At 43.0% G+C, this 22,350-nt stretch overlaps 1 protein-coding gene across 14 annotated transcripts in view; it reads left to right on the top strand.

Moving 5' to 3' along the window:
- The window catches only part of CPNE8 (copine 8), a 285,586-nt gene that overhangs the window by 150,135 nt on the left and 113,101 nt on the right, over window positions 1-22,350 (top strand). For all 14 annotated transcript variants that reach the window (XR_005223777.2, XR_005223778.2, XR_005223779.2 and 11 more), the window contains 2 exons: window positions 4,503-4,556; window positions 16,581-16,642. Coding sequence is in view for 9 of the 14 variants with exons in the window: in XM_043551226.1 (XP_043407161.1) it covers window positions 4,503-4,556; window positions 16,581-16,642 (116 nt within the window). In the remaining 5 variants the exon portion in view is untranslated. The remainder of the gene's footprint in view (window positions 1-4,502; window positions 4,557-16,580; window positions 16,643-22,350) is intronic.

The following is a 22,350-nucleotide window of genomic DNA, read 5'->3' as shown; positions in this document are numbered from 1 at the left end:
ATAATAAAAATATATAAAGTGCAAAAACTACGGCATAAGGGGTATACATTTTGCACTTGGACATGCATTGTCTGCTATTAAACAGTCTTTAGAAAAATGATAAGGCTAGTCAGTATTTCAAAAGTTGATTCCACTGCTTATTCTGAAGAAATTATCTTTATTAGGAATTGATTTCTAGGCAAATTCCTTCTGTATAAACCCATACATTCAGGCTTTAACAACATTATACATCTGCAGTGTCTGTCTCAGGATCGGCAAGAAAACGTGCTTTATCTCTCACAAAATGTGCTATATATATATAGCCAACAGGAGTCTGGCATATGTGATTTTCCTTCAGGATACAAAGACTGCATGGTAGAACATAGACTCGTTCTTTATTCTTCCTGGCGGCAGCAGCAAAACATTAAAATGTTTACAGACAAATCAACACAGATGTAGTGCTGTTCCAAAACTCTGAGCAGCTGAGCTACAGCAGGAGCTGGGAACAGATGAGTTCATGAGTTCAGTGGGATTAAGTGTATGAGTAAGGACTCCTTGCAGCATAAAGGTTTCAGGATCAAATATTTGGGAAGGAGAGACCCCAGGCAGACAGCGGGGGTGATAGACTCAGTGCAGAGAGGCGGAGAGATGATAGTCACTGATAAAATAATGTGTGATTCCAGGCATCTAATCTGAGACGTATGTCTGAAAATATTTGTAAAATACCTGCACTCCCTTCCTGCACCCTAATCCTTGCACTGTGCCCCTTTCTTCTCAACCACTGTCTGCACCCCTTAATCCCTGTACTCCCCTCCTGTGCTCAGGTGGGGTAGCTCAGCACCCACCGGCAGCCCTGCGGATCAGCTCCTGCCCCGCAGCCCTCCCGCATGCTGGTGGGCCCTGTCGATCAGCTCCTCCCAGTGCTTCCTGCCCGCCGTGATCAGCTGTTCAGCCCCTGCATTTCCTCTGCAAGTTTTCAGCACTCTGCAGAGTTCCCCCGACCACGGTGCTCTGGGCAGTCGTCCATGTGCCCCACCCCTAAGGACAGACTTAGGAGCTGGGTCTGGAGTTGATGAGCCAGGAAACTGGGACAGTGGGACAGGAGTGGAGAGGACTGGGGCAAAGAGAATAGTGGGGTAGGGGAATGTGAGATCTGGGGCCTGATTTGCAGAAGTGCGGAAATTCTCAGCTGCAACTGAAGTCACTCAGATTTGTGCACTGAACAAACAGCACTACAAATACTATGAAAAGTCAGACTAGAGGTATCTCAAATTGGGTGCCCAAAATTAATGTACACTTTTGACATTAATGTGTCTCTGCATCAGTTCCCCATCTGTAAAATATGAATAATAATACTACCTTACATAGCAAGGGTCTTGTGAATATAAATTCATTAACGTTTTGGAGGCACTCAGACATTTGTGATGAGTGCCAAGGAAAAGCCCACTGAGGAAGTTAACACCTCTGGTTTTGGAGCAGGATTGAATGGAGTGCAGTAAATAAGGCATGGCTCACACACTGAATTATGAGGATAAAAAGAACTATTGAATAGCTGATCATTCTGTAGGTACCATCCATCCTATGTGCTAAATGAACATTATGATATAGGCTCTAGTTACTGTATGTGATCTAAATTAATGTAAAGACTGAATCATATTGCTTACACAGGCAACTTTAATTCTGGCATTTTCTACCTTAGAGTGCTTGATTTTGCAACCTTAACATTGTTTTAAAATGTAGCTTTTTAAATATGTAGTTTATAGATTGTATTTGCTGCTGGTTTCCTACATGTCACACTATAACTGCAGCATATACCTATGCTTTATGCCACATTATACAAATATTGTGACTGCATTGTTGTCTAGTTTGATGGTTCTGTTATATAAAACCAAGGGAAGGACTATGCCAAATCTTGAAATTTTTATTCAAGCAAACAAATTTGCTTTGTTTATTTTAATGCATGAGTGATAATTTTGTGTTAATTCTTATTTTAACCAAACTGGTTTACCCATTCTTTGAAGGTTGCAAGTCCCTGTTGGGCATTTACTCACATCCATAAAAGACAACAGTTTGACTCATTAATAGTCTTCCAATTGACAGTCATTTTTAGAAGTGTGTAGAATAGTATCCTCATTTTTACTGTGGCTGGTTCTACCAGTACTATTAAGCTATCGCTTACTTGAACACTAGATTCACCTAAAAATGAGCCGTAGTGCTTCTGGGTGAGCTGACTGGGTGAGATCAAAAGAACTCTGGAAGTAAGGCTATTACTCCATGTATTGCTTTGTTACAGAGCATTTTCTAATATATCTAAAGTTCTCAAGTTTCAATCAATAGATTTTTTTTTTTCTGTTATGAAAAATCACATTGTGAAAGTTCAGAAGATTTTGCAAAAGTGTAAATCATGGTGCTCAAGCCTGAAAAATATATTCTTAAAATTAGTTCTAGGATGCCTTCATGTTCTTACCATAGCAACGAGGGAGTAACCCTGTACATTTTCAACTGGGCTGAAGGATAACTTGTCTGTTTGTGCAAACAGTTCATGCCCACATTTTCTGTGATTACAAATCACTGTGGGCACCAAGTTTTAGTAGTTACATGTCTGTCCTTCTGCATTCATAATTAGGTAAACTTGAAAATACTAAGATTTGCATGTACAATTCACTGAGGGAGTATGAACTGGAAAAAGGCAAATATAGTGCCTGTATTTTAAAAAGGGAAAAAAGAGAACCAGGGGAACTACAGACTGATCAGCCTCACTTCAGTCCTCGGCAAAATCATGGAGCAGGTCCTCAAGGAATCCATTTTGAAGCACTTAGAGGAGAGGAAAGTGATCAGGAACAGTCAACATGGATTCACCAAGGGCAAGTCATGCCTGACCAACCTGATTGCCTTCTATGATGAGATAACGGGCTCTGTGGATATGGGGAAAGCGGTGGATGTGATATATCTTGACTTTAGCAAAGCTTTTGATATGGTCTCCCACAGTATTCTTGCCAGCAAGTTAAAGGAGTATGGGCTGGATGAATGCACTATAAGGTGGATAGAAAGCTGGCTAGATTATCGGGCTCAACGGATAGTGATCAACAACTCGATGTCTAGTTGGCAGCCGGTATCAAACGGAGTGCCCTAGGGGTCATTCCTGGGGCCAGTTTTGTTCAACATCTTTATTAATGAACTGGATGATGGGATGAATTGCACCCTCAGCAAGTTCGCAGATGACTCTAAGCTGGGGGGTAAGATAGATACTCTGGAGGGTAGGGATAGGGTACAGAGTGACCTAGACAAATTAGAGCATTTGGCAAAAGAAATCTGATGAGGTTCAACAAGGACAAGTGCAGAGTTCTGCACTTAGGAAGGAAGAATCCCATGCACTGCTGCAGCCTTGGGACCGAGTGGCTAAGCAGCAGTTCTGCAGAAAAGGACCTGGGGATTACAGTGGACAAGAAGCTGGGTATGAGTCAGCAGTGTGCCCTTGTTGCCAACAAGGCCAATGGCATATTGGGCTGTATTAGTAGGAGCATTGCCAGCAGATCGAGGGAAGTGATTATTCCTCTCTATTCAGCACTGGTGAGGCCACACCTGGAGTACTGTGTCCAGTTTTGGTCCCCTCACTACAGAAGGGATGTGGACAAATTGGAGAGAGTCCAGCGGAGGGCAACGAAAATGATTAGGAGGCTGGGGCACAAGACTTACGAGGAGAGGCTGAGGGAACTGAGGTTATGTAGTCTGCAGAAGAGAAGAGTGAGGGGGGATTTGATAGCAGCCTTCAATTACCTGAAGGGGGGTTCCAAAGAGGATGGAGCTCGGCTGTTCTCAGTGGTGGTAGATGACAGAACAAGAAGCAGTGGTCTCGAGTTGCAGTGGGGGAGAATTAGGTTGGATATTAGGAAACACTATTTCACTAGGAGGGTGGTGAAGCACTGGAATGGGTTACCTAGGGAGGTGGTGGAATCTCCATCCTTAGAGGTTTTTAAGGCCTGGCTTGACAAAGCCTTGGCTGGGATGATTTAGTTGGTGTTGGTCCTGCTTTGAGCAGGGGATTGGACTAGATGACCTCCTGAGGTCTCTTCCAACCGTAATATTCTATGATTCTATGAATTACAATTGCTTCTACAAGTGGGAAATTTGGACTTTTCAGGTCCCCTTTATGTAAAGGTAAACTGAAACTGTAGTAATATGCTGGGCACTAGAGTTGGGCAAGAAATGGAAGTAAAAATTCACAAAACAATGCAGGGTTTTTTCTGTTTTTTGTCAAAAAATCTTGATGCAGTGTGTGCAAACTCTTCTGGCTCTGTTCAACAGCAGCAATGTAGTCTTCTCTTAACAATTGCCAGTGTCCTGTTGTGAGTCATTGTGAAGTATCCGATAAGAGTTCCTGAATATCAGTTCATAAATGTAACTATTAATGTGTCATATATCTAAAGAATACTACTTCGTACCTTACGAGAATCTTAAGAATTTTCACTATGTCAACTGCATAATGAATGATGCATCTGTAATAGTTTTATTTGCCCTTCTAGGTAATAAATCCAAAGAAAAAAGGAAAAAAGAAAAAGTATATTAATTCTGGAACAGTAAGTAGATACTTTTTATATTAACTTACGCTTTCCTTTTCTGTCTGACTTCGTGAAATAAAGTGTATTCAAACTAATTTGACAGTGTTAGAGTAAGACTTTCTTTGAAGAATGCAAGAGTAAAGTATTTACTATAACTCATTTTTTCTACTTTTCCCTCTTTTCTGTGATTAAATGAGTCTCGTGAAAGCTTTATCCAAAATGTAATTTTGGGTTCCCTGTGAGTTTAGAATTGCTGGAGGCAGTGTTGACTTTTATCTCGAATACATGTTGATTTTTAGAATGCATTAAAATGCTTTTCTTAGTTATTCAGATAGTGTACAGAGACATGAACAAATAAGGGATGATAGATTGTGTCCTTTGTGTTTAAGAAAATATTTATTCTTTAGTCTCTGAATTTTTGGCAGAATTTGATTTAAGAAATGCTGTGACTGTAATTTGCAAGAGTGCTCATGTTTTTTTTAATCATTGAGGTACTAACAGCCAGTACCATATAATGTTGTGAAGTTTTTAGTAAAAATGCAAGAGCCTTTTTAGTCTGTTATATTAGCTTGATCCACTGTAATAACTGCAATGCTGATTTTAATATTCTGGCACCCAGGAGAATCAGAACACAATTTAATATAAGACAAGAATAAATCTAAATCTACAAGAGTTTATATTTCAGAAAGTCAAACTAAATACAGATGAGTGCTGGTTCTACAATCACATATATGCTTAATTTTACTCTTGGGAGCAGTCTGAAGTCAGTGGGACTTCCATATGCAGGACTGCAGCCTTGAGGTGGAAAATGATGATTGTTCCTGTGTGTATTTTTCCGTTCATAAATGGGGCATGTGCCATTGTCTCTTCCACAAACCTATGGAAAAAGATCCAGAATAGAAGAAACTTTATTTCTATGGTAATTTGATAGTAAGAGTTTATTGAAGGAGTGAGTGATTTTCTTTCATGTTAATATATTGCCAGTGGTAGACTTTAATATGTTAGAACAAAGTACTAGTACACTGCATCAGTGTGTTGGCATGATGTCCCTGTGAGTGCTCCACTTTAGGTGTTTAGCGCCCCTGCGCTTGTAATTGGAGATTTGTGGTAGCAGTACCTGGTTGGGTCGCATATGCACAGCCCCGTCTCCCGCTGCCTCAGGTGGTTAACTGGTGCTGTGCGACCAACTCCCCCTCAGTTCCTTCTATACCGCCCTTGACTACAAGTCGGCGTATTCAGCAGCTCCTCAGAGCTTAGTTAGCATAGTATACCCCAGTTAGTTCTAGTTTTGTTATAGATAGATAGTTAACTCCTTTCATTTCCTTATCCCCGTTTATTTAAAAAAAAACAAAACAAAACAAAAAAACAAACCACCACCCTTATTTGTTTCCTGAATAGAAATAGGTTTTCATTGAACCGTTACTTCTGGTTCTCCCTTCAGGGGGACAAAACTCTCCCTTCAGGGGCATTACCAGTTCTCCGGGCTTTAAACGCTGCCTCACCTGTAGGCTGTCGATCCCAGTGTTGGACAGGTAGGCTCATGTTCGCTGCTTAGTCGAAGCACACGTGCCTCAAAAGTGCCCTCATTTGCATAAACTGACAGCCCAGACCAGGAAAGTCAGAGACTTGCAGCTTAAACTACTGTTCATGGAGAAGTCTCTGCGGCCAGCATCTGAACCAGAAACACACACACCCCCGAGACACAGTTCACTGACTGCAGCCTCTGATGGGCTCTACTTTGTCTGTGACTCATGTGATAGACCACCCAGATAAACAGGTGGCTAAGAAGCATATGCTTTCCCCACCAGCTCAGGAACTGACCAAGAAACAGCGTTCCCCAAACGAAGAGACCTTGTCAGTACCGACAGGCTCCACAGCCAAGACAGCAGGACCCTCTGGTACCGTTGGTACTGCGAGAGCTAAAGACTCCAAGAGAGCTAGCTCCAATGCAGGCACCCAGGGAAAACAGAAACCCCATATCGCAGCACCAGCAGAGCCGTCCCGACACTTGGCACCGGGCATATGAAAACAACTGCAGCCTATGCTTTCACTTCCTGTCAGCATTGTGCAATTGCCAGTTGCACCCATAGAGACAACAGCTCCACAGCAGCCAGTACCCACTGTTACCACATCAGCGGCACCAAGGCTGTCGACACCACAACAGTTCTTCCTTCCCAGAGACTTCAAGGTGACGTGAACACCAGACTCTCCCATTCTCTGCACCGAGATTACAACAGCACTCTCGGTACCGAGCTGTCCCACCACTCCAGAGACGGGCTCCACCTAACGAAGAGAGGGAAGAGCATCTTTGCCAGCAGGCTGGCTAACCTAGTGAGGAGGGCTTTAAACTAGGTTCACCGGGGGAAGGAGACCAAAGCCCTGAGGTAAGTGGGCAAGCGGGATACCTGGAGGAAGCACAGGCAGGAACGTCTGTGAGGGGAGGGCTCCTACCTCATACTGAGAATGAGGGGCGATCAGCAGGTTATCTCAAGTGCCTATATACAAATGCACAAAGCCCTGGAAACAAGTAGGGTGAACTGGAGGTCCTGGTGATGTCAAAGAATTATGACGTGATTGGAATAACAGAGACTTGGTGGGATAACTCACATGACTGGAGTACTGTCATGGATGGTTATAAACTGTTCAGGAAGGACAGGCAGGGCAGAAAAGGTGGGGGAGTAGCACTGTATGTAAGGGAGCAGTATGACTGTTCAGAGCTCCAGTATGAAACTGCAGAAAATCCTGAGTGTCTCTGGATTAAGTTTAGAAGTGTGAGCAACAAGAGTGATGTCGTGGTGGGAGTCTGCTATAGACCACCGGACCAGGGGGATGAGATGGATGAGGCTTTCTTCCGGCAACTCGCAGAAGCTACTAGACCGCACGCCCTGGTTCTCATGGGCGACTTTAATCATCCTGATATCTGCTGGGAGAGCACTACAGCGGTGCATAGACAATCCAGGAAGTTTTTGGAAAATGTAGGGGACAATTTCCTGGTGCAAGTGCTAGAGGAGCCAACTAGGGGGGGAGCTTTTCTTGACCTGCTGCTCACAAACCGGGAAGAATTAGTAGGGGAAGCAAAAGTGGACGGGAATCTGGGAGGCAGTGACCATGAGTTGGTCGAGTTCAGGATCCTGACACAGGGAAGAAAGGTAAGCAGCAGAATACGGACCCTGGACTTCAGGAAAGCAGACTTCGACTCCCTCAGGGAACTGATGGGTAGGATTCCCTGGGGGAATAACATGAGGGGGAAAGGAGTCCAGGAGAGCTGGCTGTATTTCAAGGAATCCCTATTGAGGTTACAGGGACAAACCATCCCGATGAGTCGAAAGAATAGTAAATATGGCAGGAGACCAGCTTGGCTTAACGGTGAAATCTTTGCGGATCTTAAACATAAAGAAGAAGCTTACAAGAAGTGGAAGATTGGACAGATGACCAGGGAAGAGTATAAAAATATTGCTCGGGCATGTAGGAATGAAATCAGGAGGGCCAAATCACACCTGGAGTTGCAGCTAGCAAGAGATGTTAAGAGTAACAAGAAGGGTTTCTTCAGGTATGTTGGCAACAAGAAGAAAACCAAGGAAAGTGTGGGCCCCTTACTGAATGAGGGAGGCAACCTAGTGACAGAGGATGTGGAAAAAGCTAATGTACTCAATGCTTTTTTTGCCTCTGTCTTCACGAACAAGGTTAGCTCCCAGACTGCTGCACTGGGCAACACCGCATGGGGAGTAGGTGGCCAGCCCTCTGTGGAGAAAGAGGTGGTTAGGGACTATTTAGAAAAGCTGGACGTGCACAAGTCCATGGGGCCGGATGCGTTGCATCCAAGAGTGCTAAAGGAATTGGCGGCTGTGATTGCAGAGCCATTGGCCATTATCTTTGAAAACTCGTGGCGAATGGGGGAAGTCCCGGATGACTGGAAAAAGGCTAATGTAGTGCCAATCTTTAAAAAAGGGAAGAAGGAGGATCCTGGGAATTACAGGCCAGTCAGCCTCACCTCAGTCCCCGGAAAAATCATGGAGCAGGTCCTCAAGGAATCTATCCTGAAGCACTTACACGAGAGGAAAGTGATCAGGAACAGTCAGCATGGATTCACCAAGGGAAGGTCATGCCTGACTAATCTAATCGCCTTCTATGATGAGATTACTGGTTCTGTGGATGAAGGGAAAGCAGTGGATGTATTGTTTCTTGACTTTAGCAAAGCTTTTGACACGGTCTCCCACAGTATTCTTGTCAGCAAGTTAAGGAAGTATGGGCTGGATGAATGCACTATACGGTGGGTAGAAAGCTGGCTAGATTGTCGGGCTCAACGGGTAGTGATCAATGGCTCCATGTCTAGTTGGCAGCCGGTGTCAAGTGGAGTGCCCCAGGGGTCGGTCCTGGGGCCGGTTTTGTTCAATATCTTTATAAATGATCTGGAGGATGGTGTGGATTGCACTCTCAGCAAATTTGCGGATGATACTAAACTGGGAGGAGTGGTAGATACGCTGGAGGGGAGGGGTAGGATACAGAAGGACCTAGACAAATTGGAGGATTGGGCCAAAAGAAATCTGATTAGGTTTAATAAGGATAAGTGCAGGGTCCTGCACTTAGGATGGAAGAATCCAATGCACCGCTACAGACTAGGGACCGAATGGCTAGGCAGCAGTTCTGCGGAAAAGGACCTAGGGGTGACAGTGGACGAGAAGCTGGATATGAGTCAACAGTGTGCCCTTGTTGCCAAAAAGGCCAATGGCATTTTGGGATGTATAAGTAGGGGCATAGCCAGCAGATCGAGGGACGTGATCGTTCCCCTCTATTTGACATTGGTGAGGCCTCATCTGGAGTACTGTGTCCAGTTTTGGGCCCCACACTACAAGAAGGATGTGGATAAATTGGAGAGAGTCCAGTGAAGGGCAACAAAAATGATTAGGGGTCTGGAACACATGACTTATGAGGAGAGGCTGAGGGAACTGGGATTGTTTAGTCTGCAGAAGAGAAGAATGAGGGGGGATTTGATAGCTGCTTTCAACTACCTGAGAGGTGGTTCCAAAGAGAATGGTTCTAGACTATTCTCAGTGGTAGAAGATGACAGGACAAGGAGTGATGGTCTCCAAGTTGCAGTGGGGGAGGTTTAGGTTGGATATTAGGAAAAACTTTCACTAGGAGGGTGGTGAAACACTGGAATGCGTTACCTAGGGAGGTGGTGGAATCTCCTTCCTTAGAAGTTTTTAAGGTCAGGCTTGACAAAGCCCTGACTGGGATGATTTAATTGGGGATTGGTCCTGCTTTGAGCAGGGGGTTGGACTAGATGACCTCCTGAGGTCCCTTCCAACCCTGATATTCTATGATTCTATGATTCCACTGACTTCTGCTCCCCCATTTTTGAGCAATGATGAGGATGAGGAAGAGGGAGAGACATACCCCTAGCATCGCTCTTCCCCCGCCCACAAAACTATCAAACCGGCCCTGCCACACAAGGGGTACTATTCAAGGGCCAAAGAACAGCAGTGGTATGGGTCCCATGGATGGTATATCCCCCTCACCACCTCAAACCTCCTAGCCCACACAGGGAGGGTACATGGCAGTCACCTGTGCCGTCAGTACCAGGACCATCTGAGCCCCCGAAGAGATGACGGGAGAACAGAAAGAAATCTCTGACCAGGAGGTCGAAGCAACAACCCATGTTTTTTCATCATTCCTAGACGACACCATCATGCCAACTCCTCCCAACATGGGGAACAACTTTAGACATTTCCAGGATCTCTATAGGAGAGTTGCAGATTTCCTTGACGTCTCACTGGGGGAAGTGCAGGATACATGACATAAGCTTGTTGACATCCTGCAAACATCAGCATCATCTAATATCGCTTTACCCAAGAACGATACAATCATGGAACCTGTCAAACACATCTGGCAGGCCCTTGCAACAATCACTCCAAGCTGGAAAAGGTCCGACAGGAAATAATATGTTCCTGCAAATGGAACAGAGTTTCTTTTTCACATCCCACACCAAACTCTTTGGTAATGGATGCTGTTTATGAAAGGGGCAGACAATAATATCCCCAAAATATCCCCACACCATATGACGAAGACTGGAAGAGGTTTGACCTCTTTGTCTGAAAAGCTTATTCTTCAGTAATGCTTCACCTTAGAATTTTTAATTATGAGGTGTTATTAGCAAAATAGGAGCCCACAAATTATGGCAAACTATCAGATTTTATTGAATTTCTCCCTGAAGAGAAAAAAAAACAATTCGGTGCACTCATTTCCAAGGGCCAACTGATCTCTATAGGATGGCATTGCAAGTTGCCCTATATTCTGCAGATACAGCAGCATGATCTACACCCACCACAATTGTAATGAGAAGGGCATCCCGGCTACATTTCTCTGGCTTCCCCAAAGAAGTGCAAGCAACAGTGGATGGCCTGCCATTTGAAGGGCCCAGACTCTTCGTAACCAATACGGACAAATCTCTGCACACCCTCAAGGGCTCGAGGGCGATTCTGAAGTCCCTGGGTATCTATACTCCTAGGGGAAAGAGAAAATAAGGAAGGTATTCCTATCCACACCATATGTACAGACACATAGGCAATATGAGCCACAAGCCCGGAAACAACAGTCCCAAAGGAGACGACAACTGTCAAATCAATCTACCATGTCTCATCAACCATCCGCCAAGCAGCAAGTTTGAGATGCTGGTTGAGGGCCCGAGACCACCACATCTTTCAGCGCTTAGAACTCCTACCATCTCCTAGCCATTCAGAGACCGTTTAACTGCCTACTACCCAGTCTGACAAAATCCATCACTACAGGCAGATGGGTGCTCGAGATAATTGAAACTGGATACTCCATCCCTTTTACTTCCAATCCCACTACCCATCTTCCCTTCCCATCTCTCTTCAGGGACCCCTCTCACGAAGATCTACTGCAGCAGGAGGTAACCCACCTCATCCATCTAGGAGCAGTAGAACTGGTACCAACAAAATACAGAGGGATGGGTTTCTACTCAAACTACTTCCTTAGACAGAAAAAACCAGGATGATGGAGGCCCATTCTCGATCTCCAATGGCTCAACAAATTTGTCATAAACCAGCACTTAAAGATGGTGTCGCTGGCCACCATTATCCCAGTGTTAGAAAGAGGGGACTGGCTCTCAGCCCTTGACCTCCAGGATGCATACTTTCACATAACGATTCACCCATCACATCGGAGGTTTCTCCGATTTTGCTCTCGGACCATATCACTTCCAATACAAGGTCCTGCCCTTCAGTCTGTCCACTGTTCCCCAAGTCTTCTCAAAGGTACTCACAGTAGTCGCTGCACACCTCCGCAAGAAAGGAATCCTGATATTTCCATATCTGGATGACTGCCTACTGAAAGCAGCGAATCAACCAGCGGCAATAGAGCAGTAGTTCTCAAACTTTTGCATTGGTGACCCCTTTCACGCAGCAATTCTCTGAGTGTGCCCCCCCCGCCCCACCCATAAACTAATACACATTTTTTATATTTAACACTGTTACAAATGCTGGTGGTGAAACAGGGTTTGGGGTGGAGGCTGACTGCTTGCGACCCCTACTTAATAACCTCGTGACCCCCCTGAGGGATCATGACCCCCAGTTTGAGAACCCCTGCAATAGAGGCTTTCCAACAAACAATAGATCTCTTTACGCAATTAGGTCTCCAAATAAACACACACAAGTCGACCCTCATACCAGTACAGGAACTGGAATTCATTGGGGCTTCTCTCAGTACACCCAAGGCAACAGCATCCTTACCAAGGCAACACTTTCTAACTCTAACTAATCTGATTTCCACATCCCTGAACAGTCCCCAGGTAACAGCCAGCACTTGCCTGCAATTACTGGGCCACATGGCCGCATCGACTTTCGTTATCCAACACGCAGGGTTACATATGCGAACCCTACAAGTTTGGCTCCACACAACTAATTCCCCATGAAGGCACAATATAAATAAATGCCTCACGATGCCAAACCAAGTAAAAGACTCGCTATCCTGGTGGACACAACCACATAACATATGCCTAGGAGTGCCTTTCACCCAAACCCCTCCTACATTGACTATTATGACGGATGCGTCCCTCATAGGTTAGGGAGCACATCTGAACTCATACTCTGCTCAGGGCCATTGGTTCCCAAAAGAAGCTTGACTTCACATAAATCTACTAGAACTAAGAGCCATTCGCAGTGCATGCACGAACTTCGTACCCAAGATCAGAAACAAGACCATACAGATTCTCACAGACAATTTAGCATGCATGTTCTACATAAACAGACAAGGGGTTGCACGCTCACACTCCCTGTGTGCAGAGGCCATGTGACTGGCACTGGTGCATCCTGCACAACATCCACATTGTAGCAGCCTACCTGCCTGGATATCAAAACAGTACGGCAGATTCACTTAACAGGAACTTTTCTCAGGACCACAAGTGGAAACTTGACACCAGGTTTCTTCACAACATATATTCAAACAGTGGAGATTCCTCATAGTAGACCTCTTCAAAATAGAGCACAACACCAAATGCCCACTATTTTGAACCAGGGACAGAATGGGCCTTCACTCCTTGGGAGGCGCCTTTCTTATCAAATGGAACAGTCCTCTCCTATATGCCTTCCCCCCTGCCCCATTCCCCTAATGACACGAATGCTTCATGAGATCAAAGAGGACAAGCCCACAGTAATACTGATAACCCCCAAATTGCCTCATCAAACATGGTTCCCCTACATTCTCAGAATGTCAGCGTGCAGACTTCTCACCTTTTCCCTCCTACCTCGTCTCCTGTCCCAGGAATCAGGACAAATCCTGCTCCTGAACTTGGAGACACTCCGCCTCAAAGCATGGTTGCTTCATGGCTCCAGGGACCAGAAATAACATGCTCCAGAGTAGTACAGAACATTTTATTAAATAGTCACAGACCGATTAGCCACCACACACACTTACACAAATGGAGACATTTTGATTCCTGGTGTCACACGACGCAGACATCAGTATCTGCACCCTTACCTTTGATTCTGGATTACCTGGTTGAATTTAAGAGATCAGATCTCTCTATTAGCTCAGTCAGGGTACATCTCTCAGCCATAGTAACTTTCCACCATAAGACAGATGGCACATCAATTTTTGCATACCCTACCACCAAACATTTTCTGAAAGGCCTCAACAACATTTACCCCGAAATCCTCACTCCCCCTTCACCTTGGGACTTCAACTTTAGTTCTCTAGGGCATCACCAGACACTCATTCGAACGATTAGCCACTTGCTCACTTCTCCACCTGTCAAGGAAGGTGGCCTTTCTAGTCGCCATTACATCTGAAAGACAAATGAGGGAACTAGGAGTCCTCATGACTGATCCACCCTACACAGTATTTTCTGAAGATAAAATCACGCTCAGACCTCATCCCAAGATTTTACCTAAAGGTTGCCTCCTCGTTCCATCTAAACCAGCCCATCTGCTTACCAACATTCTATCCTAAGCCACATAAGAATAGACAAGAATCCAAGCCCTTGATGTTCGCAGGGCCCTGGCTTTTAACATAGATAGAACAAAGTAATTCTGCAGGTCCCCAAAATTATTTGTTTCAATCACAGAATGATCAAAAGGAGACACCATATCCAAACAGTAGTTCTCCAAATGGATTTCAGAATGCATCAAACTGTTACCAGCAACAGAACCTGCAACCCCCAGTGGGGATTCATGCACATTCCACCAGGTCAGTGTCGACTCTGATAGTTTTTCTGAACAGTGTTCCCATTACGGACATATGTAGAACTGCAATCTGGGCCTCTGCCCGTACATTTACACAGTATGCAACATCTGATGCATTATTCAGACTCATCATATTGTCCTCTGCCATGACTTCAATGCCAAAGTCCCTCCCTTTGCTTGGAGGGCACTGCTCTGAGGTCACCTGAAGTGGAGCATCCACAGGGACATCACTCAAAGAAGAAAAGAGGGTTATTCACCTTGTGCAGTAGCTGAGGTTCTTCGAGATGTGACCCGCTGTGGGTGCTGCGCTACCCTCCCTTCTCCCCTCTACTTCGGAGTTTCACTCTATGCTCTCCAATAGAGAAGGAATAGAAAGGGAGGGTTGGTCGCACAGTGCTGGTTAACCGCCTGAGGCAGCGCAAGACTGGGACTGTGCATGTGCGACCCAACCAGGCACTGCTACCAGAAATCTCTGATTACAAGTGCGGGGCGCTCAACATCTAAAGTGGAGCACTCACAGGGACACAAATCTCGAAGAACCTCAGTTACTGCTCAAGGTGAGTAATGCTTTTTCTTTAAATCTATTCTCAAAACAGAAATATTCAGAATCTGATAATGAAGTTTTGTTAGGGAACAGTCTCTAAAAGAAAAAGTATAGTTATTTTGTGTGTATGTTATTATCCTGGCTTTCAGAACATGGTCTTCTTTTGTGCATGTTAAGTATTCTGATGTGTGTGCGTGCATGCATGCAGTCACATCTGAAAAGTGCACCGATGTGTGTTTGTGCATGCAAACATGACTACGTATCAAATCAGACTGTCTTGTTACCCTCTGTCTGAAGTTAAAATGTAATTTTATGGGACAGGGTTTTATATTTCCTCTGTACAGGGAGGGAACTAGAGCGCTTTTGGTCGTCATTAAAATAACCAGTAGTAATTTTCTTCCCTGTCTAACTCCCTCCCCATTCTCTCTACCAGTCCCATCCTAATCATCTGCCTCTGTATTGCTCTCCATGCCCTTTCAGCCCCCTACCCTCCATATTCTCTCCTTCTGTTTCTATCACAATCCTCTTCCAACTCACATTTTCCGTTTTGCACTCAATCTGCGGCCTCTCCACAGTTTGCTTCCCTGCCTCTCCAAGTTTTCCTTCTCCCAAACCCACCAGAAGCACTAAGAAAAGGTGGATTTATTCACTACAGGCTGCCTCACAGCCGCTTGTAAAGGCAATGGGAAAACAGTACCCATCTTATCTAGTGTACACCAACACTAGGTGGCTATTTTTAATATGGGAGGTAAAATCAAATTTTAAACACAAGTGCTTATGAGAACATGAACAGCCTTAAACACCACCTAAAATAGTGATGCTTATAGTATCATGAAAGAAGTGGGAAAGTTGTAATTACTTTGTACCAGGGAAGAAGTAAGTAGTCTGTTGGTCACAAACCTTTGATGTTCAATGGAAGTATAAATTGAAATTTGCATGTTGCCTTTAAAAAAAATCACTCTTTGAAAAGACTGATAGGACTTTGTAGTGATGATTTCCCCACCTTCATCTTCACAGATCACCAAGGGTCAGATGTTGTGAGGAAGTTTCATCTTACTTTATAGATAGAGTTGAACTGAACGTTCTGCTTCTGTGGATGTAATGCAATGTAATGCAATATCTAACGGGGCTGAATGCTAGATCTGTTCTGTTTGAGTTTAAGCCATTGTCATTCACTGAAGTACTAGAGGTGTTAAGACTATTTCATACCACAACCTGTGCTTTGGGCTCTCATTCTTCCTGGATAGTGAAAGCCAGTGAAGAAGAAAATGTACACTTTGTAATGTTTCACATTAGCAAATAATAGAACATCTCCTGTTTTATTTATTTTTAGTTTACTGTTTTTCATTCTTGACTTTTATCACTACCCAGAGGTCCCCACTGAAATGAAGTGACATGCAACATATGTAGATAATGTAATGTAGCTTTTCAAATGAAGTTGAAGTACTCGCATAATGGATCAACTAGTCGTAGCGTCTGACATTACTCTATAGCATGCAGTGACCCCCACCACACTTGTTTTCTACCCCATATGTTTCCTTAAAATTTACTCTCACCTCCCTGCATCCTTCACTTAGTCTAGAATAATACAAAGTCATTTAAAACTCTTTTTAGACTTCCAGGATTGCCCCATGCCTTCCACAAGGGATTTATGAATTGCTTATCTTCTTTCTTCCCTAACATTGTAGGAAATGATACCACAAATATAAGCCTTGAAAATATTTTACATTAATTTTCTGCTTGTATTTGATTTGAGGAATGACCATTCATGCCTGATTCTGTTTTACTTGATTTCAGGTAACATTGCTTTCCTTCCTAATTGAAACAGAAGTTTCATTCCTTGACTATATTAAAGGCGGGTAAGTGATCCCTGCAAACTTTTCTTGTTTTCCTGTTTTCATTATAATTGACTATTAACCGGTTTACATTCTTGCTAAGTGATAGTTCTAAATATCCATAAGAATTGCATTGCTTTTTTCATTTTAAGGAGTAAACTTCCTTACTGATTTAAAAAAAAAAACAACCCTAACTACATAAGAAAGTTTTATGTTTTGTTTTGGTAGGGTTTTATTTTGTTTGTTAATTGTGCTTATATCTGTGTTTGTATTCGCGAAGTCAGTACTGAATAAGTGTACCTTGCATTTGGAGCAGAAGGTGGTAAGGTTTGTGATGGTTCATAGTTTCTTTGGAAGTTCATTCCACAGCCTTGGGGCTGGCCCTCAGAAAGGTTCCATTGTGCCTGTACAGTAGAGTTGTTGATCATGGTCCTCACCCTGGAGTTTTAAGCAATCTTTTAGGTATCCCAGAACTAGACCGTTGAAGTAGCTTGCTTATTAACTAATTTTGAGACTGGATTGAAGGTGTAGTCCTATGTTTAATCCATTGCAATAGTCCAATGTCAAGGTGACAAAGGCATGGATAACCATGGCAAGGTCAACATTAAAAAGGCCAAGTAAATAATGAGATGCACTGAACAACAATTGAGAGTCAGGAGCAATTTAAGATACTACAAAACATTCCTTCTCCTCCTTCCCCTCGTTCCCAACATTAAAACCAATTCTCGCTGTCTCATTTAATTGCGTCCCTCAGTCTTTTAGGCCTAAGGCATAACTTGTCTTGTCTGGATGCAATTTCAACTGCCTTTCTTTAATCCATGCCCTGTCTTACCAGACACTGTGTAACCTGTTACCAATACCCAGGCAAAGTCAGAAGAGGCAGAAATATAAAATTGGGTGTTGTCTCTGTGGACACCCCACTCCCCAAGATTAATAACAGTTCGATGAAAGCTGGCCCTTCTCTCAGAGTCCTGATTGGCATGGCATGAACAAACAGGAGAAACTGGGGCTCCATCTCCACAGAGCTCTGGCTAGTTAGAGAGATGGTAGGAAATCCCACTCCATCTTGTTGCAGCCTCTCTTGAGAAGAAGGGATGGCAGCAGTGGCAGAGAACGAACATGCAACTGCCGCTGCTGAAGGGACATGGCAGGCTGAGAGTCCGAATCCTGTGATAGAGTACAGGCCCCCAAAGCTCCTCACATGCTGCACATGAGGATCAGCCAGAGCCTAAAGGAGGGAGATCCCTAATCAGTGGCTGATGCTGGGGGAGATAACATTGGGGCTGTCTGTTACTGATCAACATGTCTGTTGCTAATAGAGCTGAGTGTTGGTTACTGATAATGGTGTTGGGAGTGATTTATTGATGAATTTCTGCCTCCCCAAAGGGAGGGTTCTCGACTGCAAAGCAAGTTTGGCAGTCATTACTAGAAAATACAGCCCCACCCTGTCAGTTTCCTGAATTCATCACAACCCATAGTTCTTCACTACCCACTCCCAAATGGTCCTATTCATACCATGAACAAGAAGGATGATGAAACAGAACATTTGAAAACTCGTGAGATAGCCCTTGAAGCAGATTAGTGGGAGAGGATAAAAAGAGATGCTTTCCTTTCCGATACTACAGATGGACACCCACGCTTTATTTAGATGCTAACTTTATTTTTGATTACAAATATATATGCTATAAAAAACAAAAGAAATGGTATTTTTCAATTCACCTCATACAAATACTGTAATACAATTTATTTATCATGAACGTTGAACTTACAGGTGTAGAATTATGTACCAAAAAAACCCCTGAATTCAAAAATAAAACAATGTAAAACTTTAAGGCCTACAAGTCCACTCAGTCCTATTTCTTGTTCAGTCAGTCACTCAGACAAACAAGTTTGTTTATGTTTGCAGGAGATAATGCTGCCTGCTTCTTGTTTACAATGTCATCTGAAAGTGAGAACAGGTGTTCACATGGCACTGTTGTAGCTGGAGTCGCCAGATATTTACATGCCAGATGCGTTAAAGATTCATGTGTTCCTTCATGCTTCAGTCACCATTCTAGAGGACATGCATCCATGCTGATGATGGGTTCTGCTCAATAACGATCCGAAGCAGTGCAGACCGACACGTTCACTTTCAAAATCTGAGTCAGATGCCACCAGCAGAAGGTTGATTTTCTTTTTTGGTGCTTCGGATTCTATAGTTGCATAGGAATGTTGCTCTTTTAAGACTTCTGAAAGCTTGTTCCACACCTCATTCCTCTCAGATTTTGCAAGGCACTTCAGATTCTTAAACTTTGGGTTGAGTGCTGTAGCTATCTTTAGAAATCTCACATGGTACCTTCTTTGAGTTTTTTTCAAATCGGCAGTGAAAGTGTTCTTAAAACAAAGCCAGCAGCATTATCTCTTGTAAATGTAAACAAACTCGTTTGTCTTAGTGATTGGCTGAACAAGTAGGACTGAGCAGACTTGTAGGCTCTAAAGTTTTACATTGGGTTGTTTTTGAGTGCAGTTACGTAACAAAAAAAATCTACATTTATAAATTGGACTTCCATGATAAAGAGATTGCCTTATGGTATTGTATGAGGTGAATTGAAAAATACTATTTCTTCTGTTTATCCTTTTTGTAATGAAAATAATATAAAGTGAGCATTGTACACTTTGTATTTTGTGTTGTAATTGAAATCAATATATTTTGAAAATGTAGACAAACATCCATAAGTATTTAGTAAATTTCAGTTGGTATTCTGTTGTTTAACAGTGCGATTAAAACTGATTAATCACGATTAATTTTTTTGAGTTAATCATGTGAGTTAACTGTGATTAATTGGCAGCTCTACTATGTATATATGACATAGAATATATTTATCCCCATCTCCCACCATTTAATTGACTCTTGCCATCACAAATTACATAGCTCACTCTACTGCATGTGAAAATTTCATAGAGCAAAATATTGGAGTCAGAGCTTCAACATTTTGTGCCACAGCATACCTCTGAAATTAAAGACATATGACAGGTTGGCTTTTCAGCTGTGGTATGTTACCGAGATTGTGGCATTCTTCGTGGGAGGCTGGACTGGTTGGACAAGAAGACTAGGAACTGGGGGATCATAGGCCTGAACTGGAGGGATGGAGATGAAAATGGGCTTTGTTGGGCAAGGAGATTGGGACTGAGAGATGGAAGGCATAGGGGAGGCAGTAACTGATTGGGCATGGAGACCAGGACTAGGAGCCAGAGAGACAAGATTAGGAGATGGTGTGGAAAACGATGATGGGGACTGGGAGCCAGTTAACAAGGGAAGGACATATGATGATGATATATGAGGAGAGGGTAGGAGACTGGGACTGGATGGTCAAGGAGCCTGAAGATAGGAACCAGTGTAGAGGGGAATGAGCTTTGGAAAGGGAAAATAGATCTGACAGGAGGCTGAGGGGCAGAAATGTGACTGTCTGGATAAAAAGACTGGGCAAAAGGCTGAGGGAGGAGGTTGGTGTGGGAGGCTGAGTTGCCTGGGTAAGAAAACTAGAACCTGGAGCCAGTGATGTGTGTTACGGGGAAAGAGATCAGACGAGCCGGGAGGAGAGAACTGTTTCAAACAGCAGTAAGTCAAAGGGTACTATGTAACTTTTACTGTGCAGCAGCAGTGTCCATATGGCCACTTTGTGTGTGGCAGGCTGGTGCATTGCAGATTCACACACCCCCCCCCCCCCTTGCTGCTCTCTATGTCTGTATAGACAACCACTTAGACCTGGTGTGATCAATACTTGGGGACTTGGCCAGCAAACCCAGAGGGGGATCTAGGACTGACTGGGCAAGGAGACTGGGCCTGGGATAAGAAATCTGAGAAGTGGAAACTAGGACTGTAGAGGCAGGGAGAATGCAACTGGGACAAGGAGCCAGGGGTGGAGAAGAGAGAGGACTCGGACGGGGAGAGGTTGGACGGGTCATGGCAGAATGAATCAGGCTTGGGAGGGAATGGGCAGAAGAGTCTATGCTACTAAAGCACTCTCCCCTCCAGAGCCTGGAGTGGAACCCAAGGTTCCCGAGTCTCACCTGCTGTCAGCAAACATCTGTGAAACCCACTAGCAAAGTGTGTGTCTTGTCTCCTTTAATCCACATAGAGGACAGCAACCTGCTATTGCTATAAGATACTCCCTTATCTCAAGTGGTCTGTGCAATGGATCTAAAGGTTCAAATCCTGCATCTGGGTGTCAGTATGATGCCACATGCTAGAATTTCTGTTTTTCAATTTGCTTTTTTTAAAATTTAGGAAATTATATACTATAAAACTGTGGTAAAGAACGCTATTAAGGTTGCAGAGTGAAGCATTCAAAAGTTATGTAATGCCAGAGTTATGCATTTGCTTAGTTCTCATAATTGCACTTATTGCAAAATGTTGTTTTTCATAATTGAATAGATGGGTGAGTTTTACCCACATTGTTGTAGGGTTATAAGAATGATTCATTCCTGAACTATAAATACCTGCTGTGCCTAAGGAAGGGCATGGATTCAAACCAGTACTGTACTGTTAGAATGCTTGTCTTCTGCATTTAACAAATGTCATAGTTTTGACTTCCAGAGTGGTATTCTGTGTACATACTGACTTGCATAGATTTCCTGCTTCATGGTAACTTAAAAACTCTAAATTTGACGACATTCAGTCAGTAAATGTCCTTGAACTGCAGGATATGAGAACTCTGTAGTGTCTCTGTGTATTTATTATAGGTGCTTTTAAACATAATCAGAGAAAGCACAAGAGGAATAAAAATATTGTGTTCATATGTGTTTTGCTGGGGAGAAAAAAACTTATTTTATTAAGAATTTAAAATCCTTTAATGACTTTTTTTAGGGGTTTCAACTGCAATTTTTAAAAATAGTTTGAAAATACTTTTGTTGGAATCTTTATTGCTTAATCTTGCCCTTTTCAAATTTATTACTTTGGAAAGCTATCACACCTATTGTAAGGCATTCTTTCTACTTTCTGACTGAACTAAACACACCTGGAGATTTTTAGGAGCAGATTAGACAAACCCCTGTTAGGGATGGTCTAAATAATACTTAGTCCTGCTATAAATGCAGGGGACTGGATTAGATGACTTCTTGAGGTCCCTTCCTGTCCTGTGAGTCTATGATTTAATTTCTCAAATATTCTTTCTCTAAAATTACACTAATATGCAGGACAAAATCACCCAGATTATGCTTGCATATATTTCAGTTTGGAAATCACTATCTTTTTTCCTGGTCTGAGTTCTTAAATAATCTATTTATTTACAATAAATTATAAGGGACTTTAATTACAAAAATTTTGTAGATTTTAGTTCAATATTAAAAAATAAATACATCATACTGATGATGTTAGTTTGAATAATTAGTGTGACAATTCTCCAAACATAATATAGAATAGAGTTCTCCCTAAAATCCTATTGAAGTCAGAACATCACTTCTGTCTGTCAGTCCATCCACCTTATCCTGGGTGCATCACTATAGTATCTCAGCACTTTTAAAAATAATTGTTGTTAGATATTGCTAAATCATTGCTTGCAGAACAGCCTTACATAGATTAAATAAAGCTGTACTTGGCTTTGTTCAACTAAAACTAATTAATAAAGTACACTGTGCTTACAGGATTTAAACATTTAAGCCAAAATTTAAAAGTGAAAGCTGCTAGGTCTTGATACTTTTGAAATTCATTTTATTTAATCATGCACCTAAATATCGATGTAGAAGCTCAACTT

Source organism: Chelonia mydas, chromosome 1 (assembly GCF_015237465.2).
Source record: "Chelonia mydas isolate rCheMyd1 chromosome 1, rCheMyd1.pri.v2, whole genome shotgun sequence".
NCBI classification, from domain to species: domain Eukaryota; kingdom Metazoa; phylum Chordata; order Testudines; family Cheloniidae; genus Chelonia; species Chelonia mydas.
Note: the sequence above shows the minus strand (reverse complement) of the source record. Positions and strands in the feature narration are given on the sequence as shown.